Genomic DNA, 16,372 nt, shown 5'->3' with positions numbered 1-16,372 from the left:
AGCGGAGGATTCGCGTCTGCCTCGTCGGTGGTGGAGCAGCAGACTGCCCGACCGTCTGCTCTACTTGCTCCTCCGCCATCTGGCCTCTCTGCCTTTTCACCACAAACCATCAACTGCCATCTACTTCTTCTTTTTTGCTAGGTACACCTGGACCATATTCTCACCTTGTCAGATCACATTGGATCAAGTAATTTGAATCGTCGGCTCTGTCTAATCCCGCACCGCCACCATCGGGTTCTGGACCATGTCGACCGCAGCCATGAGCGGCTCTCCCACGGAGCGACGTACCCAGGCTTCCAAGAGCTGCTCCCACGATGAAAACTCCAAAAACTCTGACGAGTTTGCGGCCCACTCATCTCAGGCATTGCCCCTCCGCATTCACTCGCTGCATAGACAGGCAATGGATAAGTTTCTGACCCGCTCTGCAACAGGACGGCAGCTCCCTTCCCGTCTCCCTCAAGAAGAACGTCAGCGCCCTCAGCACCTCGAAGCTGGCCAACCAGAGCTATCCCAAGGTTGGTGCTGCCACTCAACTCTCCTGTCAAAGATTGGACTGATCATAACAGAAGGTGAAGATCAAACACGAGCCGCCTCCGTCCGACTCATACCCCATGGAGAAACTCTACGCCAAGATTTCCGAGCAGCAGTCTGCCATCTTGCAGCATCAGAGCGACATGCGCAAGGCTTCAGACGAGGATGCTGTGCACACCAGAGCCTTGGACCACCAGTCGTCCTGCAGCTCTCTGCCCATCACGCCCGCCACGGACGGCTTCCCTTCGTCCCAGACTGCCCCCACCACTCGACCTGCCAGCGCCGCCCAGAACGAGACGCAGGCCAGCACCGAGGAGGTTTTGCGTTTGAAGCTCGAGCTCGCTCAAGCTCACAACCACATCTCACGCCTCGAGTCGCAGAACCGCTACGGTCTTGAGAGTGGGCGCGTCACTCCAGCTCTTGGTGTCATCGAATCCGACTTTGCCTCGTCGATTACCGGCGCTGTCTCCCCGATTGCTCGGGCTCTCTCGGGAGGTCCGACTTGCGGCAGCTCCGCCAAGCTGCCTTATCTTCGCGAGCCGGGCTGGCTTGTTCCGGACGATGCCCGCGCCGAGATTCCCGAGCCCATGTCGACAGGAGGCATGAGCCGCGCTCGCGGTATCTGGAACAAGCAGCCTTCTTATCCCAGTCAGTTCCCCCAGACCACCGCCGTGACAGGTGCGCCCCAGGCGACTCCCTGGACCGATCCCCGCGCTCCCACCGCAGGGTACGAAACCTCATACAACCACACAGGCCTGGAGGTGTATCGCCAGGATCGAGCTCCGCCTGACCAGGAGATGATGAGGCCCATGGGACGCCGCACCAATCGCTACGACAGCCGCTACGCTCCCTCGTCCAACTACAGCGGCGGCTTCAACATGAATGCTGGCCCCTATGACAGCACCGCTCTCAGCTATCCCTACGGCAATCAGGCCCCCATGGCCGGCGGCATGGGCTTGGGGATGTATCCCCCCTACCCGCAGCAACAGGTTGGGTCTCCACTCTCACCCCATGCCACCGAGTTCACCTCCTCTTCCCAGGGACCCTGGGGAAAGACTGAGGTGAGCTTCAAACGGGCTATTGCTTGAAGCATCGTGCTGACGCTTGAATTGCAGTCCATTTCCAGCGAAGGCCAGACCTACGTCTCTGCCACGACCGAGCCTCTCAACTATCGCCGCCTTCTTGACCGCAACGTCACTTGCGACTGGAAGTACATCGTCGACAAGATTGTGTGCAATAATGACCAGCAAGCCTCCATCTTTTTGCAACAAAAGCTCAAGGTCGGCACCCCTGACCAAAAGTACGACATCGTGGAGGCGATTGTTGCCCAGGCCTACCCCTTGATGGTCAACCGGTTCGGCAACTTCTTGGTGCAGCGCTGCTTTGAGCATGGCACCCCGGAACAGGTGGTCAAGATTGCCGAGGCGATTCGCGGAAACACTCTGAATCTCTCGATGGACCCCTTTGGCTGCCATGTGGTTCAGAAGGCCTTCGACTCGGTGCCCGAGGAGTACAAGGCCATCATGGTTCACGAGCTGCTGCGCCGGATTCCCGAGACGGTTATTCACCGTTATGCTTGCCACGTCTGGCAGAAGCTGTTCGAGCTGCGTTGGACCGAGTCTCCTCCCCAGATCATGAAGTATGTCAACGAGTCGCTGCGCGGCATGTGGCACGAGGTTGCCTTGGGCGAGACGGGTAGTTTGGTTGTGCAGAACATCTTTGAGAATTGTTTGGAGGAGGACAAGGTTTGTGCTGTCACGTTGCTCTGCGGTGCTGGCGATCGCTAACATGGATGTCTACAGCGTCCTTGCATCGAGGAGGTGCTTGCCAATATCGACATTGTCGCTCACGGCCAGTTTGGCAACTGGTGCATCCAGCACATCTGCGAGCATGGCGCCCCAGCTGACCGCAGCCGAGCCATCGACCACGTCATTCGATATGCCGCCGAGTACAGCATGGACCAGTTTGCGTCCAAGGTGGTCGAGAAGTGTCTGAAGATTGGTGGCCCCGAGTTTCTGGGCCGCTATCTTGACCGTGTCTGCGAGGGCCGGCACGAACGTCCCCGCATTCCCCTTATCGACATCGCCAGCGATCAGTACGGTAACTATCTCATCCAGTACATCTTGACGCACGCCAACCCCCAGCATCGCGAGATTGTCGCCGCTCATATTCGCAAGCACATGGTGTCTCTCCGTGGCTCCAAGTTTGGTTCCCGTGTCGGCATGCTCTGCACCAACCACGCCGTCGCCACCCGGCCTGGTCCTGGTGTTGGTCCCTCCTCCATGGCGGCCATTCGTCCTAGCCGCCCCTATGGAGGTGGTGGTGGTGGTGGTGGTGGTGGTGGCGGTGGTGGTGCCGCGTACCGCTAAGATTTGATCCGCGATCTGAAGAAGCATTTCTTTTTCCTCTTCTCTCAGACACATTCATCGTCCGAGTCCATTCGTTTCTTTTTTTTCTTTTTTCTTTTTTCTTTTCTGTATTACGACCATGATTTTCGCAATCGTTCTTTCGACGAGTTGACCCACACCATATTCGTCTCGGTTCTTCACCCAACATCTTCGCCAGCAGCTAATCTTAGAGATCACCCGACATCCTACGCTCGGGAGGCTACTGCCCGTTCGAGTGCTTTGGACACTTCATGATTAGTGTTTTGCGACATCAACGGTTTGCGGCTTTGCAACCTTCTTTAAAGGGGACGGGGGAATCTGTTCTGTCCGATCTAATGGGGACAGCGACCTGCCAAACCCTCGGGGTGGGCCGCGCCTGGCAATCGTTTTCATTCAAATATAACTGTGAGAAATCATTTTCTTGGGGAGCAAGGTTTGACAAATGTGGGGGTACAAGAACAAAAAAGAAGGGGGAGGTTGTGGAGGTTAATGATGGGAGACTGCCTTTTCTTTTTAGTCCTGGATGGACGTGTTGTTGTTGATGCTCAGCAGATGCATGGCCTGCAATGGATTAACTTGGCCTTGTCCATGTAACAAATAGATACAAACCCATAGTCAATCCTTAATGAGCTCTTATTCTTATGTATGTTGCTCTGTTGTCATGATGACATGTGTAGAATGGCAGTTTTAGGTACCTCATGTAATGCTGATTTCAACTCGTCAAAGATAATAATTGCTAACGATCATGGCAAAACAACAGATTCACGCTCGCCCGCTTGCCTTTCTCCTCCAACTCGTCAATTTCAGACTCGAACCCAACTCAGCCCTCTACACTAGAGGCTCAGGAACAGGAACAGTAACATTGAACCTCTCGCTCCAGGGGTCAGCTCTCCAGTCAGTTTCGGGCTCGTACTCGGTGACCTCGCCGAATCTTTTTGTCAGTGCCGTACCATTGGGGTATTTCTGCTTGATGAACTCGTAGATGAGATCTATTCCTGCCGTGACCTGTTTTTTTTTTCCCGTAAGGGTATCATTGTCAATCTTTTTTCCTTTTTTTTTTGGGGGTTTTTTTTTTTTTAACCCTGCATGATGATGTTTTGAGGCGGGGGACAACTTACACCACTGCTGCTCCAAACCTTGCCATCCTCAACCCACCTCGCGGGCGCGACCCATTTCACCTTTGGCCCCATGGCCGTCATGGAATTCCAGGCCGCCTTGTTAGTCGTCGCGCGGCGGCCGTCGAGGACGCCGGATTGGGCGGCGATGCCGGAGCCGGTGCAGATTGTGATTAGGTATTGGAGCTTGGGGAAGACGGAGCGGATGAAGGCTATTTCGGGGCCGAGGTCGGGGGATCGGGCGCCGGGGCCGCCGGGGATGATGAGGACTTGGAGGTTGGATGGGGGGGAGGTGAGGGTGTGGGTTGGGGAGATGGTGGGCCAGAAGGTGGATCTGTGGGTGTTCATCATTGCCGAGGCGGGCTCGGAGGTTACGGGGAGAAGGGTGCGGGAGAGGAGGGTGAGGGTTAGGTGGCGGTTGTGCTAGGGGGAGGTTAGTTAGGGGGATGGGGAAGGGGGAAGAAAGGGGAGGGGGGGCTTACGGCTAGGAGTTGGAGGGTGTCGAGGGGGCCGTAGATGTCTAGCGGTTGGAAGGCGCGGATGAGGAGGATGCCGTAGTGGGTTGGGGGTTCTTCTGAGGGGGGGATGATGGGGATGGGGGGGAGTTTGCCTTTTCCTTTTGCTTTGCCGTGTTGTGGGGCGGCGAGGACTGAAGAGGTGAGTAAGAGGAGGGTGGTGAGAAGTCCGATGAGGGATGAGTTGGGCTTCATTTTGAAGAGGTGTGAGAGTGTTCTCCCAAACAAAAGATGAAGTTTTTCTTTTCCCCCAGTGGTCGATGAGAGATCAGTTTCTTGAAAACCAATCAGTCCGCAATAGACAAGTTAGATCCAGCGTGAAAAGAAAACCTGGGATGCCAGTGTGAGAAGATGATGCCGCCTTTTATACACACAACTCTCGATGAAACCCTTGCTTCCCCTTGTATGCTCTTCTCAGCTTCTTCTTCACTAACAGAACAAGAAACTCTCCACGGAAAGAGATGGTCCGTCACAAAATCAATAAAAAACGACCTTCACCTGACGACCTACATCATTCAATAGATAACGTTTCCAACGGTGAGGGTACGAACCCGCGCGTACACAGTCTACCGGACATCACCCAACGCCACGATTGGCTGGCTCGAACTCGCCGTTATTATCACAAACTATCCAGTTCGCACTTGAGTCGTTCCCTAACTACCAACCGACGTCTGAGTAAGCAACCCCAGTACCTGGATTGTGAGCTGTGTTGCAGGGGGGCAGTAGAGAGAGAAAGAGCAGGTTTTCTCACGACAGTTACACACACACACACACACACACATATATATATATATATATATATATATCTCCCCCTACACCTTGCATGCCTACACCTTGCATGCCTACACCTTGCATGATACTGCTTGCATGATGCTGCTTGCATATTTCGGAAGGGAAGCAGCAAGCAGGTAGGAGCATGAATGAGCACATTTCTTGCGAAATGTGATCAGAAAACTCCCTTTTGCCAAGAGGAAAGTGAATGCATGTTGAATCCTTCACGGAGTCCTTGACGGAAGCTACTTTTTTGGACAAGAGATGGATGAGGTTAAAAGGGAAAGGGGAGGTGGTGAACCTTGATGTCCAGGGTTAAGGGAAAGAAGAAGAAGAAGAAGAGGGATTGGGTAACCCCCACGATGAATGATGACACAACAAGCTCGTTATCTTATCTATGCCCCTCACCACCACCACCACCACCACCACCACCATGGATCTTGGATGGATATCCCGAAGCTACCCCTCCTCCCTCCTCCTCAAATCGGAGACAGAGGCCAAGACGGAAAAGGGGGGGAGGGTCCAAGAGGGGTGGATATCAACGGCGGCTTTTGCAGGAGCAGTCAATTGAAGTTTAAACTTTTTTATTTTCACAACCAATCCAACTTTCCCCAAGTGACAACTGTGAGAAACCAACAACATCAAAATGTCCCACCAACACACCCACGACGGCGTCCACTTCCACGCCTCCCATGACCACGCCGTCTCCTTCTCCGCAGCAGACCACGGCCACTCCCACGAGATCCTCGACGGCCCCGGCTCCTACCACGGCCGCGAAATGCCCATCACCGAAGGCCGCAACTGGGCCGACCGCGCCTTCACAATCGGCATCGGCGGGTACGCTTTCCTTCCCCCCTTTATCCCCCCTCTCTATATACTAACCCCCCTTTTATAGCCCCGTAGGATCAGGCAAAACAGCCCTCATGCTCTCCCTCTCCCGCCACCTCCGATCCTCCTACTCCCTCGCGGCGGTAACAAACGACATCTTCACCCGCGAAGACGCAGAGTTCCTCACCCGAAACAAAGCCCTCCCCGCCCCCCGCATCCGCGCAATCGAGACCGGCGGCTGCCCCCACGCCGCTGTCCGCGAGGACATCTCGGCCAACCTCGCCGCCCTCGAGGACCTCCACGCCCAATTCGACACCGACCTCCTCCTCATCGAGTCCGGGGGCGACAACCTCGCCGCTAACTACTCCCGTGAACTCGCCGATTACATCATCTACGTCATCGACGTCAGCGGCGGCGACAAGATCCCGCGGAAGGGAGGCCCGGGCATCACGCAGAGCGACTTGTTGGTCGTCAACAAGACCGATCTCGCCGAGATTGTCGGCGCGGATTTGGATGTCATGGACAGGGACGCGAGGAAGATGAGGGAGGGGGGGCCGACGGTCTTCGCGCAGGTCAAGAAGGGGGTCGGGGTGGAGCATATTGTTGACTTGATCTTGAGTGCTTGGAGGGCGAGCGGGGCCGAGGAGCAGAGGAGGAGTGTTGGCGGCCCAAGGCCGACGCCCGGGTTGGAGGAATTGGAGTAGACGACGCATATGTAAACAAAAAGATGAGATGGCAAAATATGAAAAAGAACAAGAACAAAAATCTTTTCATTAATCCCCACCCCAAAAACGCCGTCATGAAAAGACCCTCTGTCAGGAGGGTATATATCTAACCACCTACTCAGCATCCGCATCCATAGCATCATCCTCCACCAAGTCAGGCACCTGCTCAGGGTCAAGCAGCAGCCCCCTCAACGGCTCCGCAGGACGGGGCCACACCCGCTTGTATAAGCTGACACCGACCGAGTCCTGGGGGTTGATCCGCCCGTCAAACGTCGCCTTGAAGTACCCGTGAGTACCGAGAGGCTCCTTGATGAAACCGGTGCGGCCTCTCCTGGTCCACATGGGCAGCGCCTTGAACCATTCCACGTCTTCTCTGTTGAAGAACATGTACCGGACGGTAACGATCTTCTTGTGGATGTGGTATGGGTGACCGGTGAGAATTGCCCTCTTGGCAATGACACGAGAGGTAGACGGGGGCATGGTGGTGCCCGTGGCCACCAGCTTCAGCGGCAGATCCGACTCGTCGTCGTCGTGGGGAGTCTCCTCGCCAGGAACGATTCTCTTGTAAAAAAGAGCCGGCATGGAACCCCACGCGACAGGGCCCATAAAGGTCGCCACGGCCGACTGTCCGGGGTGAATGTACCGGCAGTACTTGTGGACATCGTTGGGAGTGGCGCCGCCCTGAGAAAACAAGGGCTTGATGACGAACCTCCTTGGGCCGTACTGAACAACCAACTCCTCCTTTGACTTGATGGGCGCTGTGGCATCCGCAGGGAGGTTGATGAGAATGTTCATGGCGGTCCGCTTGTGCTCGTGCCTCAACAGAGAAACAAGAGCTAGCGGTCGGCCTGAGCTGTGAGAAGCCCGAACCTCTGATGGCACGCCTCTGAGGTGGACGTGAACACGAGTGCCAGGGGCAACACCACCAACCAGAGCTTCTCTAGCCGATCTGATGCGGGCCGCCTGGTAGTCTTGAATTTGAAGTAACCTTCTCCACTCCTCCGGCTCGTGCGCGCGATCCTCCTCTTCTACCCAAGGACTCGTCCTCAAGCTCTTGAGACCTCTGTACTTGGCCAGTCTTTCCCGGGCGAGAACATTGGGGTGGAGCTCGATCTCATCCGGGAACTCCAAGTCGTCCTCGGCCTCGGACCGCTTCTGCTTGCGATAGGCCTCCAGCCCCATAGCGTCCTCATCCTCGTCGGGCTCAACGAACGCTACCGACTTGGCGTATTCTGTTGGCGCGCCCTCGGTCATGGCAACGTCTCCAGCAGCACCCTCGATGCCGTCCTCTGGTCTCGCTGGCTCCTCCTCTAGCGCATCTTCCATCTCGAAATCCTCGAGGTCTGATCCATCCTCTGACTCCTCACCGCCGTCCAAGAACCAGGCGGCCTGGTACTTGGAAGTGCCCTTGGGCACCTTTTTGGGCATTTGGAGCGCAATAACTTGGTCGTCGTCAGAGAAATAATGGTGCTCGTCCAGCAAAACTCCCTTCTTCTGCTCAGGCACGGCGGAAGCGGCATCCATATCGTCGTCCTCCATGTTGACCTCTTCCGGTGCAAGCTCGGCAAGCTCATCCTGGTCCTCAGTAGGAGCGTCCAAAGCGTCTCCCTCCGCTCCGCCGACAGCCATACCCTCAGGTTCTCGGGCCGCAAGCGGTGCAGCGGTGATCCTTTCGATTTGGAATGTTCCCCAATCCCCAACCTGAACCAGTCTGTCCGCCTTGAGACCCTTGCCCCTGACCACACCGGTGACAACCGTGGACTCGCCGCCAAAGTTGACATCCTCCACCAACATCCAACTCCGCTCATCTCTCCACCTGACACCCTTCGGCGTGGTGTTACACAGCGAGCGCATCAAGTTGGCGCATTCCTGGCGGTTGTCGAGGCTGCAAAGCTTCTCCTGTTCGGGGTGGAAATGGGTGATGTATGATTTGAGGGAAGAGATGACCGACAACCTCTGCTTCGCGGCTTCGATCTTGTTGAGGCCCTGGATGACGGTAAACAGGGTGGACATGCCCTGGCTTTCGACGCTGCGAATGATGAGCTCTCCCAGGGGGTCAACCTCGTGCTCGGCCGAGAGGATCAGAACGACGAAATCGGCTACCCGAGCGGCGTCCAAGCATGCGGTAAGGTCCCTGGTTACAGGGAAATACTGCAGCTTCTGCTTGAATCTAGTGACGGGCACCCGGAAGCATCCCTCCTTGATCTCAGCCTCGGCTTCTACGCTCTCGTTCAGGGCCTTGATGGCAGCGACAGCGTCGCCATCCACACACAGGGGGATAACGGCAACATTGCGCGGCGCACCGTCCTTGCCGGCGAAGACCGAAGTCTCCCTGGCATGTTCCCTAGCCTTCTCCTGCTGCCTCTGTTTCGCACGGTTCTTTCGGTCGAGTTTAGACATGGCTTGCTGGTGGATCGTCTTGCGCTGTCCGGGTTCGATTCTGCCTGTTGGTTCGAAAATGTCAGCCAACGGCCCGACTGTTGCAAACTAAATTCTCCAAAGTCCTCTGTTCTGTGCAGCCCATTCATTGCCTCTTTTAGACCCAATCCCCCATGGTTCCCCGAGCACGGCGTGACTCATACCTTTGGCAGTGTCCCGAAGCTGACCCTTGGTTGCCTTTCGCGATTTGAAGCCCTTGTTCCGCTGCTTGGTAGTCGGGCGGTGGGAATGGCCCGTGGCCACGGCGCCAGGCATCTTTGCGTCGCTGCCGGCTTTGAATCGGAAGGGAAGAGACGCCACTTTGTCGTACTTTTGAATCGTCTGTCGTTTTTCGTAGAACTTGGAACTGAATTATTGCCCGTATTACAGAGTGAGACGAGGGGTGGTGATGATGGCGGGGCACATCTTTTTTCGACCTTGTGGGCATATCTTATCAGTCGCATTGTGCAACCAATCAGATAACCTTTCCCCAACTTTTCAGTGGGCCCCCTGCCAAAAAAGTTCCAAACAGCAACTGAGCAACCGGCGCTGCTCTAGGTTGGGGAGTTCTCTTCTTTTCTGCCCATTCATTTATCACACAATTCCAGTCAGCCAAAGATGGAGGTAGACACCGTCGACGCGCCCCTCACAAGGGTATCACAGCCCAGCAACGGTCAGCTCGCCGTCAGGAAACCACGAACCGAACTCAAATCAAAGTCCGAGATTGCAAAGGCCCGCCGCCAAAGAGATGCGCAAAAGGCCTACGGTCGCGGTCGCGGAATCGACGTCAAGACCGTCAGGGACAAGAAGTTACGGCGGAACCTCAGCACACTCGAGAACAAGTACAAGGAGGCGGCATATAAAGCCAAGGAAGCAGAGATCCTGCTGGAGAACACAGCTGGCTTTATCGAGCCAGAGACGGAGCTGGAAAGGACATACAAGGTTCGCCAGGACGACATTCAGAAAAATGTCGCCATTGAGGTGGCGCAAAAGGGGTTCGAGTTGAAGCTCAACGAGTTGGGGCCATATGTCTGCGAATACAGCAGGAATGGTCGAGACTTGATCCTGGCGGGGAGGAAAGGCCATGTCGCGACGATGGACTGGCGAGACGGAAAGCTGGGCTGTGAGCTTCAGCTGATGGAGACGGTTCGCGATGCGAGGTTCTTGCACAATAACCAGTTCTTCGCCGTCGCGCAGAAGAAGTATGTGTACATCTACGACTCGCAGGGTGTTGAGCTTCACTGCCTGAAGAAGCACGTCGAGGTGTCGCATATGGAGTTTCTGCCGTACCACTTCTTGCTGGCGACATTGGTAAGCGCAAAACAGCTTTCTCGGGGGCTGATCGCTTTTGTAGCTGACACTTTCCCAGGGCATCAACGGTTCCCTCAAATACCAAGACACCTCGACCGGTCAAATCGTCTCCGAAATCTCGACCAGACAAGGAACCCCCGTCTCCCTCACCCACAACCCCTACAACGCCATCCTTCACGTCGGCCAGCAAAACGGCACCGTCACATTATGGTCGCCAAACTCGAGCGAACCCCTCGTCAAACTTCTTGCCCACCGCGGGCCCGTGCGATCCGTCGCCGTAGACCGCGAAGGTCGCTACATGGTATCGGCAGGCCAGGACAACAGGATGTGCATCTGGGACGTTCGCAACTTCAAGGAGTCCGTCTCGTCGTATTTCACCCGGTCACCAGCCACCTCGGTCGCCATCTCAGACACGGGCTTGACCGCGGTCGGCTGGAACACCCACACCACCATCTGGCGCGGCCTCTTTGACAAGAACAAGCCCGTCCAAGAAAAGGTCCAGTCACCCTACATGACCTGGGGCGGCGAAGGCCACAAGGTTGAGCGCGTCCGGTGGTGCCCCTTTGAGGATGTTCTTGGTGTAGGCCACACGGAAGGGTTCTCGTCATTGATCGTCCCGGGCGCCGGCGAGCCCAACTATGACGCTCTGGAAGTCAACCCCTTCGAGACGAAGAAGCAGAGGCAGGAAGGCGAGGTCAAGGCTCTGCTGAACAAGCTCAAGCCCGAGATGATTGCGCTCGATCCCAACTTCATCGGCAAGCTGGATTTGCGATCGGAGGAGCAGAGGAAGGCGGACAGGGACCTGGATGCGGCGCCGGTGGATGTGGTGGAGGAGATGAAGAACAGGGCTAGGGGCAAGAACACGGCGCTGAAGAAGTATCTGAGGAAGCAGAAGAAGAAGAACATTATTGATGACAAGAGGTTGAAGGTGGAGGAGGCCATCAAGGAGATGCAGGAGAGGAAGGATGAGAAGTTTAAGGATAGGCAGGAACAGCTGGGGCCGAGTCTGGCGAGGTTTGCGAGAAAGGATTAGAGACGGTGGGGGTTGTGGTGATGATACCCGGTTATGAAGTAATAGCAAGATGTGTTGATGCTGCATGTGTCTGGGAAACCGTCTGTATGCCATTTTTGTATTCGAGATTGCCCAGCGCTTTTTCATGCTTTCCAAATCTAACTAACCATGGAACTCCCGCTTGCCCGTTGTTGTCTATACACCCTTTTCATCTCTTACACCCTAAGCTTACAAAAGCTTCAGCCCGCCGGTAACACCATCCACCTCGCTCTTTGGCGCGGGCCCAACACCAAGAACAGTCAAACTCCCACTCTCAATCTGTGTCCTCCCCGCATCAGCAATCACCTCAGCCGTAATCCCCAAGCTCCTCGCCGTCCCCTGCAGCAACAAAAGCTCCTCCTCACTCTTGACCTGAACCGCAATCTTGGCCTGCCCGCGCCGCTCCCACGCCTTGAGGATCTGTGCCGCCTTTCCGTTTGGGTCTTTGGAGGCAGCTTTGCTCAACGTCTTGTAGCAAGCCAGCGTTGCGTGACCAGCCTGGGCAGCAATTTTCCCTATTTTTTTTTTGTTCTGTCAATCACCCCCACCCCATTATATCAGGCATAGTAGTAGTATAGTAGCAGTAGTACGCACCCTTCGTCATGCCCAAGTCAGTCCTCACCACCAGCACAAGCTTGCACTCCTCGGTTATCGGTTGAGAAGTGCTGGCGCGCAATCCCTGTTTTTTGTCTGCCTCGAAACCGTTGGACCAGTTGGGGGCGTGGTCGAGGATTGTGTCTTCCTCGTCAATGTCGCTTTCTTCTGATTCCACGGGATCTTTCCATTGGGCTTCGCGCTCGTGGCGGAGGGAAGGGGGGATGAGGTGGCCGGTTAGGGAGTAGACACCTAACAAAAAGCCGGAGATGAAGGTTATTATCGAGGTTGTTAGGACGGTTGTGGAGGAGAGGAGGGTTGGGTCTTCTGCTGGCATGGTGGCGAGGATTGAGGTGATACTGGAGATGGATCGTCGGGGGGAAATAGGTGGAATATGGGATCGGGGGAGCGGTGAAAACGGGAGTGGTCGTGTTGTTGGTACTCGTAGAATGGTTGCTGTCCGTATGACGTTCATGTGTTGTTGGTATGGGAAATTTGGAAATCGGGGGATTTGTTTGATCTGCTAGCGACTAGCGCGCGGGCAGGCAAGGGGAGAAAATGCCCGGGGCGGTAAGTTCCGGATTGGGGCGGTACGGGTAATTACTGTAGTATGGTATTGTTACGCCGCGGGTTGACGGCCCTTCAGGGTGTAAGTGAGAGTGAGCTTATTCTCACAGGTCATTTTCACTGATTCATGAGGTTTTTCCGCTTTTTTCATAGACATTTCTCTCATGTAGGTATTTTTGTTATTTTTGGACAAACCACACCCGAACGCCATTCCAAAACTGCTTTCTACCGGCCACTATTGTGAGCAGCGATTTGATCACCGTTACACAGCCCACCCTCAACCTCGACCTCACCCAACTCACTCACAATCTCACTTCCAACAACCCATCTGTCTTCACATATCAAGGCAATCTTCTCTCCACCACCCACCATGCCCCTCCCCCCAGCCCAAAAATCCCTCCTCGTCTCTCTCTCCGGCCCCTCCTCCTCAGGCAAAACAACGCTCGCCCGCCTCCTCCGCGACCTCCTCCCAAACACCTTCATCCTCCACGAAGACGACTTCTACAAGCCCGAATCCCTCCTCCCCTTTCGTTCCGGTCATCGAGACTGGGACTGCCCCGAAGCAATCGACCTCCCGGCCCTAACCAACGCCCTCACTTACATAAAATCCACCGGAAAATTCCCCGTACGCCCTTCCCCTTCCCCTTCCCCCCATATTTACTAACCCCTTTCTTAGCCCTTCATCAACTCAAAGGAAGACCAAAACACCCTCGGCGCCTGCCCCGCCTCCCCGTCCCACATCAACCTCGCCAAGGCCATCATCGCCAGCTCATCCCTCCACTCACTCCTCAAACACGCCAAGATTTGTATCCTGGATGGGTTTTTATTGTATTCACAGGCCGAGGAGTTCAAGCCTATCCTTGAGCTGATTGACGTCAAGCTTTTTTTACTGGCGTCAGAGGAGAAGGCGGTGGCGAGGAGGAAGGCGAGGGATGGGTATGTCACGCTCGAAGGGTTCTGGAAGGATCCGGAGGGGTATGTGGAGGAGGTTGTGTGGCCTAATTATGTGGAGCAACATGGGTATTTGTTTGTGGACGGGGATGTCAAAAGGGGGAGGTTAGACAGAAAGGTGTTGGAGAGGGAGGGGATATTGGCTATGGGGGATGGGCATGAGGATGGGCATGGGGATGGGGATGGGGAGGGGTTTGGGGAGGTGTTGGTTTGGGCTGTGGGGGAGGTGGTTAATAGGCTGGAGGGGGTTTTGGGAGGGGAGGGGGGGCGGGGGGAGAATGAGGGTGAGTAAATGTGATCATGATAGATAAAAAGGCACATGTATCAACGTGATGTTCAAAGTCTTTTCGTTGCGGTTATTGAATCCAGCGGAGTTTGACCCATCAACGCACCTCTATTATCTACACACTTCACCCACAAACACACACACCTAAGAACTGCAACTACACTGCATCGCCCTCCCGCCCCTCGGCACATCCCCCGTCCACCTCTTCTCCTCATCCGCGTCACCCTCATACACCACCCCGTCAAACTCCTTTCCATGCCACGAGTCCTCAAACGGATACGTAGCCATGTGGATAGCCCTCTTCAGCACGTCTCTCTCCCCCTCCTTCTCGACCCGTCTGATCAGCTCATCCATGATCCAGCCCCTCGGCGTAAAATTAGGGTTGACCGCCTTCATCGCCCTGATCCTCTCCTCATCCTTCCCCTCACCCCAGTCCTCCACCACCCTCTCCTTCCAAAACGCAAGCCAATCAGCAACCTTTTCAAGGTCGTCGCTGCTCGTCTCACTCAACCCGTCTCCATAAAAAAACACCTTTGCCTGCTCCGTCCTCCCCTCCTCACTCTCCAGATCAGCCACCTTGACACTCGACAACCTCCTAAAAAACAAATTAAAATCCAGCTCCGACGCCTCCATAGCATCAAGCAGCGGACTGAACAACCCATCAAAATCATCCTCCTTCACCCCCCTCAACCCCAACCTCTCACTCATCAGCCTCTTGTACTCGCCCAAAAACACCTGCTTATACTCCTCCCCCGCCTGCTCGATAACCTTCTCCGCCCTCCCCACCATCTCCTTCTCCATCTCCTCCCCCACCACGCCCTTTTCAACATATTCCTCATCATCAACCCTCTCCCCAATCCCCATCATTTCCCCCAACGCCTCCCCCAACCTCACCAAGTTCCACCATATAATCGTCGGCTGGTTCCTGTAGCTGTACCGCAACATATGATCATCATGATTAGGCGTATAACTCGGGTCAAAAACATCCATAAACGCATACGGTCCGAAATCCATCGACAACCCAAAGATACTCGTGTTGTCAGTGTTCAAAACCCCGTTCATAAACCCGTACGCCTGCCACCTGGCCACAGTAGCTGCATTGCGACGGACAATGGCGCGGTAGAGGCGGGAATACCGGTTTTGCTCCTCCCCTTTTGGTCCCTCCACTGTTTCCTTTTTCACGCCAGTCTTCGGCTCGGTTTGTCCCTCTTCTAACCTGGCGGGGAGGTTCTCCCAGCCAGAGTAAACATGCTGAGCGACAACATCAGCCAAAACCCTCATATTGCCCCTCTCCCCCCTCGCCCTCAACAAATCAAAATTCCCTAGCCTGATCCACGTCTCTGCAAACCTGACCACGATCGCCCCTGGCTCCATCCTTTCCCGTCTAACCCTCTCCTCAGGCAAAAGCGTCAAAGCCAGAGCGCGGGTGGTCGGAATGCCGAGGCCGTGGAGAGCCTCAGAGACGATAAACTCCCTTATACTACTCCTCAGCACCGCCTTTCCGTCGGCAAAGCGGGAGTAGGGTGTCATTCCCGCGCCTTTCAGCTGGACTTCGTATCTCTTTCCTGTCAGCTCGCTTGTTGTCTCAAACAAGCTGATAACCCGTCCATCACCTAACTGCCCGGCCCAGCTACCAAACTGGAAACCACCATAGTTTTGCGACCAGGGGTAGTTTCGATTCGATTCGTCCGTCTCGTCAAAATCCCAAAGCTTGTTACCGACTACCGTCTCGGCGAATTCAGGCGTGGTGGCCTCGGAAAGGGAGAGGTTTAGGGTTTTGAAGGCGGCGGGGGATATGGCGAGGAGTTGGTAGGTCGATTGATGTTCTGGACGGACGTAGGTGAAGAGGCCGTTGCGGACCTGGCGGGGGGTGATTTCATCGCGGGGGGTGTTGTGAGACGAAAGGGGGGTGGGATATAAGGGGTCTGGGGGGAGGAGGGAGGGGAGGGTCCAGGATTTGGGGAGGGATTTGAGGGGGAGGCCCCCGGGTTGGGAGGAGGAGCCCATGTTTGAGGGAAGGACTGAGAAGTTGCGGGAGATCGAGAAGGGGAGCTGGTTGAAAGTGGGATAGCGGAGGTGGGATGCGAGGGCTAGACAGCGGGATGCTGGTGCTGGGAAGCGCATAGGCGCGGCGCTGGTGAAATGGTTGAGGTTGGGGTTTACAAGGTTTGAGGACTGTTTGTCTGAAGCAGAGCTGTGAGGGTGATGGCGAAAAAAAGCAGAAAAAGAAAAAGAAAAAAAAAGGGGAGGGTTGTATAAGGCTGTGAAAGAAATGGCTTATCAATCAGCGATGGTTTGACATCGCGGGGCTGTCACAGTGAG

General features: G+C 55.3%; 9 protein-coding genes across 9 annotated transcripts; 5 read left to right on the top strand and 4 right to left on the bottom strand.

Annotated features, from left to right (window-relative positions):
* Positions 1 to 611: 611 nt before the first annotated feature.
* QC762_305000 (uncharacterized protein) lies at positions 612 to 2,900 on the top strand (the record flags this gene model as incomplete). The annotated part of the gene is made up of 3 exons (XM_062888795.1): positions 612 to 1,592; positions 1,647 to 2,276; positions 2,334 to 2,900. The coding sequence occupies 3 exons, from the start codon at positions 612 to 614 to the stop codon at positions 2,898 to 2,900; spliced, it is 2,178 nt and encodes a 725-aa protein (XP_062744706.1).
* A 601-nt stretch (positions 2,901 to 3,501) lies between these two features.
* On the bottom strand, positions 3,502 to 4,743 carry QC762_0053060 (uncharacterized protein; the record flags this gene model as incomplete). Its single annotated transcript, XM_062883516.1, has 3 exons — positions 3,502 to 3,923; positions 4,037 to 4,456; positions 4,516 to 4,743. The coding sequence occupies 3 exons, from the start codon at positions 4,741 to 4,743 to the stop codon at positions 3,747 to 3,749; spliced, it is 825 nt and encodes a 274-aa protein (XP_062744704.1). The 3' UTR covers positions 3,502 to 3,746.
* On the top strand, positions 3,544 to 3,900 carry QC762_0053070 (uncharacterized protein; the record flags this gene model as incomplete). Its single annotated transcript, XM_062883517.1, has 2 exons — positions 3,544 to 3,561; positions 3,679 to 3,900. The coding sequence occupies 2 exons, from the start codon at positions 3,544 to 3,546 to the stop codon at positions 3,898 to 3,900; spliced, it is 240 nt and encodes a 79-aa protein (XP_062744705.1).
* A 798-nt stretch (positions 4,744 to 5,541) lies between the features above and the next one.
* Positions 5,542 to 6,902, top strand: QC762_304980 (uncharacterized protein). Its single transcript, XM_062888794.1, has 2 exons — positions 5,542 to 6,156; positions 6,215 to 6,902. The coding sequence occupies exons 1-2, from the start codon at positions 5,966 to 5,968 to the stop codon at positions 6,849 to 6,851; spliced, it is 828 nt and encodes a 275-aa protein (XP_062744703.1). The 5' UTR covers positions 5,542 to 5,965; the 3' UTR covers positions 6,852 to 6,902.
* An 84-nt stretch (positions 6,903 to 6,986) lies between these two features.
* TSR1 (Ribosome biogenesis protein TSR1) lies at positions 6,987 to 9,897 on the bottom strand (the record flags this gene model as incomplete). The annotated part of the gene is made up of 2 exons (XM_062888793.1): positions 9,455 to 9,897; positions 6,987 to 9,316 (listed from the first exon to the last, which is right to left on the bottom strand). Exons 1-2 carry the CDS (start codon positions 9,564 to 9,566, stop codon positions 6,987 to 6,989), a joined length of 2,442 nt encoding a protein of 813 aa, XP_062744702.1. The 5' UTR covers positions 9,567 to 9,897.
* Positions 9,797 to 11,699, top strand: utp7 (putative U3 small nucleolar RNA-associated protein 7). The gene is made up of 2 exons (XM_062888792.1): positions 9,797 to 10,601; positions 10,660 to 11,699. Exons 1-2 carry the CDS (start codon positions 9,909 to 9,911, stop codon positions 11,632 to 11,634), a joined length of 1,668 nt encoding a protein of 555 aa, XP_062744701.1. The 5' UTR covers positions 9,797 to 9,908; the 3' UTR covers positions 11,635 to 11,699.
* On the bottom strand, positions 11,694 to 13,082 carry QC762_304950 (uncharacterized protein). Its single transcript, XM_062888791.1, has 2 exons — positions 12,247 to 13,082; positions 11,694 to 12,167 (listed from the first exon to the last, which is right to left on the bottom strand). Exons 1-2 carry the CDS (start codon positions 12,719 to 12,721, stop codon positions 11,842 to 11,844), a joined length of 801 nt encoding a protein of 266 aa, XP_062744700.1. The 5' UTR covers positions 12,722 to 13,082; the 3' UTR covers positions 11,694 to 11,841.
* On the top strand, positions 12,899 to 14,094 carry NRK1 (ribosylnicotinamide kinase). The gene is made up of 2 exons (XM_062888790.1): positions 12,899 to 13,438; positions 13,490 to 14,094. The coding sequence occupies exons 1-2, from the start codon at positions 13,184 to 13,186 to the stop codon at positions 14,054 to 14,056; spliced, it is 822 nt and encodes a 273-aa protein (XP_062744699.1). The 5' UTR covers positions 12,899 to 13,183; the 3' UTR covers positions 14,057 to 14,094.
* A 100-nt stretch (positions 14,095 to 14,194) lies between these two features.
* QC762_304930 (uncharacterized protein) lies at positions 14,195 to 16,174 on the bottom strand (the record flags this gene model as incomplete). The annotated part of the gene is made up of 1 exon (XM_062888789.1): positions 14,195 to 16,174. The coding sequence occupies one exon, from the start codon at positions 16,172 to 16,174 to the stop codon at positions 14,195 to 14,197; it is 1,980 nt and encodes a 659-aa protein (XP_062744698.1).
* Positions 16,175 to 16,372: the final 198 nt, after the last annotated feature.

This window comes from Podospora pseudocomata, chromosome 3 (assembly GCF_035222375.1).
Source record: "Podospora pseudocomata strain CBS 415.72m chromosome 3, whole genome shotgun sequence".
Classification (NCBI taxonomy): domain Eukaryota; kingdom Fungi; phylum Ascomycota; class Sordariomycetes; order Sordariales; family Podosporaceae; genus Podospora; species Podospora pseudocomata.
The sequence above is the reverse complement of the archived record's forward strand: the minus strand, read 5'-3'. Positions and strand labels throughout refer to the sequence as shown.

Excerpts from the sequence above, each read along its gene's own strand:
- QC762_304980 (XM_062888794.1), top strand. The coding sequence starts at position 5,966 with ATGTCCCACCAACACACCCACGACGGCGTCCACTTCCACGCCTCCCAT. Across the intron at positions 6,157-6,214 it reads TTCACAATCGGCATCGGCGG|CCCCGTAGGATCAGGCAAAA; the intron begins GTACGCTTTCCT and ends CCCCTTTTATAG.
- QC762_304950 (XM_062888791.1), bottom strand. The coding sequence starts at position 12,721 with ATGAACGTCATACGGACAGCAACCATTCTACGAGTACCAACAACACGA. Across the intron at positions 12,168-12,246 it reads TGACTTGGGCATGACGAAGG|GGAAAATTGCTGCCCAGGCT; the intron begins GTGCGTACTACT and ends AAAAAAAAATAG.
- utp7 (XM_062888792.1), top strand. The coding sequence starts at position 9,909 with ATGGAGGTAGACACCGTCGACGCGCCCCTCACAAGGGTATCACAGCCC. Across the intron at positions 10,602-10,659 it reads ACTTCTTGCTGGCGACATTG|GGCATCAACGGTTCCCTCAA; the intron begins GTAAGCGCAAAA and ends ACACTTTCCCAG.
- NRK1 (XM_062888790.1), top strand. The coding sequence starts at position 13,184 with ATGCCCCTCCCCCCAGCCCAAAAATCCCTCCTCGTCTCTCTCTCCGGC. Across the intron at positions 13,439-13,489 it reads AATCCACCGGAAAATTCCCC|CCCTTCATCAACTCAAAGGA; the intron begins GTACGCCCTTCC and ends CCCCTTTCTTAG.